The 9,801-nt window shown below is 38.5% G+C and overlaps 1 protein-coding gene across 1 annotated transcript in view; it reads left to right on the forward strand.

Annotated features, from left to right (window-relative positions):
• Positions 1-7,762, forward strand: part of LOC126965853 (uncharacterized) — a 33,995-nt gene extending 26,233 nt beyond the window's left edge. Inside the window, exons 12-14 of the mRNA XM_050809616.1 lie at positions 3,795-3,878; positions 5,608-5,778; positions 7,627-7,762. Coding sequence (XP_050665573.1) covers positions 3,795-3,878; positions 5,608-5,763 — 240 coding nt within the window. The 3' untranslated portion in view covers positions 5,764-5,778; positions 7,627-7,762. The remainder of the gene's footprint in view (positions 1-3,794; positions 3,879-5,607; positions 5,779-7,626) is intronic.
• The last annotated feature ends 2,039 nt before the right edge of the window (positions 7,763-9,801 follow it).

Here is a 9,801-nt window from a genome sequence, read left to right on the forward strand (position 1 = left end):
TTAACGTTACCTTGCCAACAATATTGAATCACTTGCGTCAAATCCATATAATAAAAATATATGAAAAATGGGTGCCTCATGATTTGACTGATCTGCAGAAAGAAACACGTGTTGACACTTGTGTTGCCTTGTTGAATGGATGAAGAATATTGGATGGAATTATGACATGCGATGAAAAGTGGATTCTTTACGATAACCGTAAGCGAAAAATGCAATGGCTGACCCCGAGTCAAACGCCGCAACAGTGTCCTAAAGTAAAGCTTACTAATAAAAAGTTTATGGTAACAGTTTGGTGGTCTCAGCGTGGTGTTATTCACTATAGCTTTCTCCGATCTGGTCAAGCAATAACGGCAGTTGTCTACTGTGCCGAACTGCGAACAATGATAGCTAAACTAGCAGTGAAACAGCCCCGAGTCATGAATCGATCTTCACCATTATTGCTCCATGATAACGCGAGACCTTATACACCACGAGAAACTGTTTCAACTCTACATGAACTGCAACTTTAGAAGAAACCATTCGTCACCCTCCGAATTCGCAACACCTTGCTCCAACAGACTACCATTTTTTTCGTGATTTGGACAATTTTCTTATTAGATGGCAGTAATGTATAGATAAAAATGGTAATAATTTTGATTAAATAAATATGTTAAATAAAAAAAAAAACTAATTTTGCAATACAAATCGGCGATTTCATACTTTAACCCCTAATATATGTGTATGTATATTAATATCGATTCTTTTTGTGATGTTATATTTTGCGATATTTTTTTCAATAGAATAATTTAGTAAATTATCCATAAAAGATAGACATGTCATCGAATATTTTCTGTAGGCCTATAGAAAAGAAACAACCCCAATATTCTTTGCTTTGCTATATATCAAAGGGATTCGCAATATTTATAATTAGGGTACCGTGTTCGATGAAAGCCTCCAATTGGCTTGATTTTTCCGGCATCTTAAACGACCATCGTCTTATTTCAATAATTATACTCCTAAACCTTACTCATCAATCACCATCAGTGAAAATCGTATTAAACTGATTTAAGTTCAGTAGTTTTTTAGTATATCGCGAAGAGACATACGTGGTGGGGAACTTTATTTTATATAGTAGTATAGGTGATCTATAGAAGAAAGCAATTGTTGAGTTTTTTGCTCATTCTTCCCAAGATCCAGCTTTCCGAATAGTCATTAATGGTAATAAATGTATAATTACGATTCAGTTGTTATAAACGGCTTATTCTAATAAAGAATGAAGGTAGATTTAAAACAAGTTGTTGTGATTAAATGTATGTTGATGGACACGTTCAATTATCTTCTCTTTTTCCATAAACTAATAGTTGTCAATAGATATTGATGTTACGAATATGTTTAATTAGCAACGGCCACCGAACTACCAGTTTAAACTGGATATAGCGAAAACAATGCGCGAGGACATGGAGAGATCGGTGCGCAAGACCTTAATGTATCATGAGAAGAACCCAGAGAAACATCCTCTTTACCCCGAAGAGTGGAAAAAGTTCTGGAACAAGAGATACAAGGAGTTACAGGCGGGTGAGTCAATTCCTTTGTTTTTGCTTAATAATATATTAAAAGATACAATATTATAAATTTTTTGTATTAGTAAATATGAATAGTGGAGAATGCTTTTTTTTCACTTACTCGTTTAACCAATCAAATGTATATCTGATATAAGTATATGAGTACATCCAAACATAAAGAATGTAGAGAATTAAAACGTAATACTAACTGCTTTTCAGAGGGCAAAGACCCGGCGAAGTACGACTTCAAACCAGAATGGATAAAGTTCTGGACGGCGCGAATGAAGGAGCTTCACGACGAAGAGCTACGGGTCGCTCTCCAGGAGATATATAGGAAACTGCGACTAACTCCGCCGGGCACCAAGTCTGACAAAGACGACAAGCCCAACACGTCGCCCGTGAGACGTGTGTCACCCGGGAGGAGAAGGTCGCCTATGAGGCGGGTATCGCCTTACAGACGCCCATCGCCTAAGAGGCGACGACCACAACAACTGGAAAGGCGGAGGTCACCTGAAAAGCGAAGATCACCAGTCAGATCTATAGAGAGAAAGTTGTCTCCTAGACGCCGCTCTCCAGCCTTCCGATTAGAGCCTAGGGATTTCAGAAGATCACCTTTTCGTGCACCGCGACGGTCTCCCTCGGAAGTCAAGAGGTCGGTTTATATCTCTGATATCTAGAAGATAGGTGTTATTTACTTCCTTCGTAGCAATTATTAATCAATTAGTATTTCCTATAGTGTGTCAGTCGAAACTCCTCTTGGGATGACCACCACTGTCTGGAGTCAGTGTCACTGTAGTCTCTATCAACTCTAGTCCACGTATTGCCGCGTATGACACTAGACCCTACAAATAAACTTGGTATTAAGGTATACCTGATAATAAATCAAAAATATTCAAAATGTTGACTATTTTGCTGACAACATTGTCAATACAATGATAATTCTAAAGTTATCCGAAGGGCAGCCTTGCAAATAAACGCGGGTATCGTTTTACGTCCGAATAAACCTGTCATAAGCAAAATTTAGCATTGGTTTATTCTCAGGTATAACTTTATAAATATATTTGTCAGACCTTACGGACTTTTGAGCAAAATTTGCATTTCATTTTTTCTATCTAGAATAAAAAAGAATTCTTTATAATTATACTAATGTATCAAGTGAGGTTTATTTTTATTTTACAAAGAATGATATTGAGTTATATTGATATTATACATTAGAAAATAAACACTTACACTTTTTACAGGTCAAGTCATTATCATATTCTTGATTTTCTCTTTTATTCTTTTATTGATGAAAGAGTTAATTGTTCTAGGGATTCCGCCACTTCATTTAATTGACTATTATTTTCATTTTATATTCTATTTATAATTCATTAATACCACTTGCACGTTCTAGAATTTTCACTCAATAAATTAAATAATTGAAAATAAAAAAGTAAATACCACATTTCATTATGACGTTGTTTTTGAATATTTACGAATATGGCCGAAGAAACCAAGAACCGGATGGTACAGAAACGTGACGTCACTTAACGTAACGGACATCCGGTTCCCTTGCATTGTCGTCCAGTTACCTCGTAGTCGCGCCCAAAGAAGTTTTACACTGGCTGAAACGAAAGAACATTTAATATCTATATATTTTTTGTGTTTTTGTTACATTACAGCGTTATAGCAGTAAAGGACACATACTTGAGAATGTTCTTTTTTTGAAATAACATAATATAAATACAGGGAATAAAAGTGACGTATTCTGAATGAGAAATTGGCTGTTTTATAACTGGACACTAGAATCATGACTATTTAAAAAAAAGCGATATGTTTTGAAATTTGGTACAACATATTATTATTATAATATCACCCGATGTAGCTAGTTGATATAATATTATGTAAGTGAGTTATGGCTTCAGACCCCTTTATAAGAGGAATTATTGCATGCGAGTAGAAAAAATAAAGAAAGATTTTTTAAAAATCTGTTCATTTTTACATATAAAATTTTGACAGTTTTAGAAATAAACAAAAATTAATTATAATAAAAATGTGTAGAAAACAATTATAATATATTTATTATTTCTTTAGATCATTTATACGTCTAGATATTCTGTGACAGCTGTGAAAATGTCGAAAAAAATTGAGTTGGACAGTTTACCTCTATTTTGAGCTTACACTCTAGTCTAGCAGCAAGAGCCGCTATCCTGGCGTATAAATTATGTAAGATTGTGTAAGTTCCTTGCTAGAAGTGCTATATTATTTCATCAGAATATCACGCGAACGTCGCGTGTCGCCGCCCCGTCGTCGCTCACCGCTCAAGCACCTGCGGACCCGCTCACGGAGCCCTGTCAGGTTTGTTCCTCAATCTATTAAACTGGCCATCTTTTCAAAACAAATGGTATTAAAATGTTTGAGTGATTTAGTCATGTGGAGGTGTGGGTCTCTTTGCATCTTCTACCGCAGTTAGCACAGGAAGTGCTCAATGGAGTTGTTGGGGTTGATACCAGCAGCCAATTTCCACAACCGTTCGTTAAATGTTAAATTGCGCTCTTTGCAAGTAATTTTTTATCCAAATGTTTTGAGTTTTGTTTAGTTAGTTTTAATACCGCCAATATTAGTCTTTAAACAATTTGACACGTGTTTCACCTCTACACGAGGCATCCTCAGGAGATGTTGACTCGCCAAACTCAGGCACGAGACTCTCGTCGACGAGAAGAAACACCAGTCGAATTGTTGAAAGTCAAATATTGGCGAAATATACATTAAAGAAAACTCAAAACATTTGGATGATCTTTAATAAATTTGATAATCATTTGGATACTTCAATAATTTTTTGCCTCGCACAGCCAATTTGTGGAATGCGCCACCTGCTGCTGGTTTCCCGATCCGATATGACTCAGGGACCTTCAGGCTTACAGCATACCCCCAAATTAAGGGTCGGCAATGAATGACTGGCCTCGAAATAAACCTTTCAGACATTGGTGTTAGCAATCTCATTGGTTTATCTCCTGCTTGTTTCGTGATTTTTTTGATTTCATGAAAATGCAGAAATGCTATTTTTAGCACATGTTTGTATTGATGTTCCACCACTAAAAAATAAAAGCTATACGGTTATTAAATTTGGATCGTTACACTCTGTGTCCAAAATGTATAAAGTTATTTCAAACCCACATACCTGTGCATCACTGCTCTGATGTTCATAGTCACTTTCAATGAAAAATTCGCTACTTAACCTCGAATATTTTGTCGGCGCAAATTTCGTAGAACATAGTGCTTGTAGCCAAGGATTTTTAATTAAAAAAAAAAAACACTCGCACTACAATGAGGAAGCGCATAACGTGTCATTTCACTATAAGTTCAAGAAAATGTTTCACTACCATAAAAAACTGCTTTGTTATGATAAACAAGTCATAATTGACAGTTGCCGGCCCCGAAGTAAAAATGCTCTGTGGTCAGAGTAAGTAAAATTCAGTAACAAATGTCATTTTAATAGTTAAAGAAAAAAAATAGAACGAACGCGAAATCGGTGTTGCAACGTAAGAATACCATTTATTCTTCATTCATTCTTGTTAAACGCAACATCGACAAGGCCATGTCTTCGACGAGAATTTTGTCACTCGTGGTGTGCATGTTGAAATGAGGAATTAAGCGATGTCGGCAACTTTTGTCCTTTTGCCCAGCAGGGAATCCATGGATAATAATAAGCGCTGCACAAAAGTATAATCTATAGCAGCATAAATTGAGCCCTTTTTTAAGACAAAAAGAAACTAGACGAGCAGGGCGTTCATCTGGTGGTTGAAACACCCAAAAATTCTGAGCGGCACTACAATTACGCTCTTACCAGATGTCAAGTCACATTTATACAGTGCTTAGTGCACTAGCTACGGCACCCTTCAGACCGAAACACAATCATGCTTAATGCTTACACATTACTGCTTCACGGCAGAAAAAGTCGCCGTTTTGCTAGACATAATCTAGCCTCGTCTCGATTTTGCGTAACTTAATATATGCTCTTGTACGTTTTGTACCATTTAGAAGTACCATTCAGTATTTGTATTAATATAATTGTTGTGTGATCCAGAGCTCGCAGCCCCCACTCGTCCCAGGCCCGCGTCAGTCCGCTGTCGGTCCGCGGCCATCAGGTGCGCGGGCCCAGTGCAGGCGCCCGCAACCCGTCGCCCGTGCACGCACGTGCGCCCGCGTCCGATCCCTCCATGCAGACTGTACTCATATCTGACGACGATCTAAAACCGTAAGTTCTTTACATCGGATTATATAAAAAAACTTTATATAAAAGATCAATATTTTAAACACACTTGCTAAATTAATATCGACAATCAGTCCCATACAGGGGCCTACTCCTAAAATCGATATACGATATATCGTGGCATTAGTCGTGTCTAATTCTTCTCTTAGTTACATCGTGTTCAATTTCGAAACGATGTTTGAACGAACGATTAAAATTTTCGATATTATCGGTCCTAACCCTACTCTTAGTTGAAAATGTCAGAAACGAATATTCGAATTTGACAAATAATCAAACGTCACTTTTACGATAATCTCAACGACACCTTCTATTCTGTCGGTGCTATTATCGTTTCAAGTTGTAAAGATATATTTGCCATACAATATACATACTTAATAAATATTATTAAAATAATTATCTGTGATTTACTATTCAATAGGATTTTTTTACTACCAAGTAATTTAAGTCTTATTTGTTGTTTTTTTATGCGTAGAAAGTAATGCAAATGGCCTCCTGGGAAATAGGAACGAGAAGGGTTGAGTTACTTTTTTTTACATTTTATTATCCGCAAGTTTGCTATACTCTATTCAATTTTAAATGGTCATATGCAAATTGGTGGTGCAGAGTTTAGCTTGGTCCTCAGCGCCTAAACTATGTTTTGACTTTTGACACTTTAGCAGCGACATAGCACACATAATATTTAATTTTTCAAGATTTGCGCATAATTCATTCACTGTAACATCAGAAAAAAACAAAATATTAGTCTATGGTTACGATAAACGATATGGAATACGAACATTTGTTAGAGTAGGGTAGGTGCGATATATTCTCGGTAACATCGTATCGTTCCGAATATATCGTTGTCAATTCTGCGAGTAGACCTCCAGGTTACACATAACAATTTTTTTAAAGTATCGACACAACTTATACAAAGTTATCACAATGTTGACAATTATCTAAAAAGAGTACAATATTTTTCTTATAATATGTATCTTAAATTTACCAATTGAGAGATAAAATATATCAACTTCTAAAAGAGTGCTGTTATACAAGTTAATAGTTTTTCTAAAATAAGTATTCTTTGCATAGTTGGTATGGCACATAGCTGTGGTAAATAAATTGCGGGAATGATATGATTTGCTTGGAATTCTAATGCTTACAATACATATTTTATAAATTCTATATTGTATTTTTTGGAGTTTACTACTTAAGAATCGATTTTCATATAAGGCGCCCGGTATGGGAGAAATATGGAGAGTAAAACCTACTCATCAAATGGGATAGTAACGTTTTTGGTGCGCATCAATTCTCGCGCACCTTTCACTTTTCAGTTGTGTGTGTGTGTGTGTATATTTACTTGTGTGTAGCCAGCATTCACAGTATACTGAGTGATTGCTTTCGAATGTAGTATAATTTACCTACTAGGGTGTGCTAAAATGTAACTCAAAACTCCAATTTATAAAGGTAAATTACCATACCTTTATAAATTGGAGTTTTGAGTTCGCCTTTAACAGGGGTTGTGTTTGGGCATTTCCTGACATATTTTGAGCGTTAAGAATTTATTTCATTTTTTAATTAATACGCTTTTATTAGCTTCTGCTGTATGTCTGTTTGTAACCGACTCCATTGGACTTGATTTTGTTTAGTACCTGTTCAAAGACAATCGTTCTTGAGGAGTAAACTACAGTCGTGCGTCGGAGCTGACACACACTTTTTTTGTTCAAAACCAAATCCAATTGAGTCAATTTTGAGAACATAAATGCCTGTTTGTTCGAAAAACCTTTTTTTCTCCAATTTTTATGAGTAATTAGAATAAAATAAATGTTGGTTTTAATGAAAATGATTACGGTACAGCGACAGCCCCTGGAGCTCTGATGATTCGCTGGGCTCACTGCCGGAGGTGAGGTCGCCCGTATCGCGCACCCGCTCTCGCACCAGCAGCACTGTCACCTCGCGGTACCTCGACCCCAAGGACTTCGGCACGGCCGACAACGTGGTCGGCACGCTGCGGCTGCTGGTCGCCCTCGAGGATCACCTCGGCAGCCTCGGCCCCAAGGTCGTCGACCTGCTGGCTGAAGCGCTCCGAATGGAGAAGGTATGACATCTGGTCTACTAACGTTTAGGCTCCTTTTTTATGACAATGAAAGGAGCGTGTGGTTTAGTTGATATTGACACGGGAGTGGGTCAGGGATTGGAAATAATAATCCGCTTATAGGAACGAGTCTTTATTTGCGTTCACTTTTTCTGAACTTGCACTTCGCCGGTCTGCCGCTGTTCCTCTTGTGGGCGGCGGTACCTTCAACGCGTCACACCGCACCGAACACTAAGTCTCTTCTATCTTCTTCCTCTTGGAACACTTCCACTTTTCACTACTTCTTCTTCTTCTTTACACTTTCGAGTCAGAACTAGAACTGCAACACTAGAAAATTCTTTTAACCATTTTTATCCTGCTTACACATTTTCCATCCCTTTTTTTCTGTTCGATTTGATCCTGAACTAACTAGAAATTTCTTTAACTTTAACTTCACAAAACCCAAAAAAATCCATACACTGGTAGGTGTATCGAACCCGGGTCTACAGCGTCTAAAGTAAACACTTTTCCGCTGAGCTACGAATATTGCTGACGGAGCTGTTGAAATTAACAATGTCTTGAAGTTAGACAACTCTCGTCATATACTTCGAAGCGTTGCTACGCAACACTGCCCCCTCCCAAGATATGATCGTCCCGATCATCGTTGCTTCCGTAGTACTTAGCCACCCGATCGACATGTACGATTTTCGGGGGACTTCGAGGGGTACACTGGATCCTGAGAGTCACATCATTTATCCTTGTGATTACTTTGTATGGTCCCTCCCAACTTGTTTGGAGCTTCGGAGACTTCCCCTTTCGCCTTACAGGATTGTGTAACCAAATCAGGGTTCCCTCTTCAAAACCAGGAATATTAGCTCTTCGATCGTAGCGGGTCTTCATCCGTTCACTTGCCTTAAGCCCAGTTGTTCTAATTTCCTCGTAGATGTCAACCATCTTTTTCCGTAACTCATCCACATATTCTGTTATACTTTTCGGAGTATCCGGTGGACAGCCTGAGAGTGAATCAGCTGGCAATTTCAATTCCCTTCCAAAATTGGACTACGCAGGAGTCACCGTTGTCGTCTCGTGTATTGCGCTTCTATACGACATAAGAAACAGTGGAATGTACTCATCCCAGTTATCCTGATGACTGTCCACTACTTTTGCCAGATGTCGCTCCAATGTTTGGTTAAACCTCTCCACCATCCCGTCCGACTGTGGATGATATGGCGTAGTTCTGGTCTTATGGATTCCCAAGATCTTGCAAACTTCTTGAAATACTTGTGATTCGAAGTTCCGCCCTTGGTCACTGTGCAACTCCAAAGGCACACCGAATCTGCAGAAAACTTCATTCACCAGCTTCGTCGCAACGGTAATTGCTTCTTGATTCGGTAGAGCAAATGCTTCCGGCCACTTCGTGAAATAATCCATCACCACCATTATGTAACGGTTTCCAGATTTGGTGACTGGGAACGGTCCGGCCATATCCAGAGCTACTCTTTTCCACGGAGCCCCAACATTGTACAACTTCATAGCTCCTCTGCTTCTGGTCTGAGGTCCTTTGACAGCAGCACAACTCTTGCATTTTCGGCACCAGTCTTCCACATCATCACGGCAATGCAACCAGTAAAATCGTTCTTTAATTTTTGTGAGAGTTCTTATTCCCAAATGTCCACCTGAAGAACCATCGTGATAAGCTCTCATTATCTCGTTCACCTTCTCCCTGGGAACGACCAGTTGCAGATGGCAATCCTTTCCTTGCGGGGTTTCCCATTTACGGCAGAGCAACCCGTCATGCATCACCAAACTGTTCCATTGTGCCCAGAGACTCTTGGTAGCCGTACTGTGTCTAGCCACTTCAGACCATTTTGGTTTAAGTGATCCACTTGCTAGCCAATGTAAAAGTGGTTGAAGATCCTTATCATTTTCCTGACCTCTCCTCATTGCATCGTTGCTCC

This window comes from Leptidea sinapis, chromosome 9, assembly GCF_905404315.1.
Source record: "Leptidea sinapis chromosome 9, ilLepSina1.1, whole genome shotgun sequence".
NCBI classification, from domain to species: domain Eukaryota; kingdom Metazoa; phylum Arthropoda; class Insecta; order Lepidoptera; family Pieridae; genus Leptidea; species Leptidea sinapis.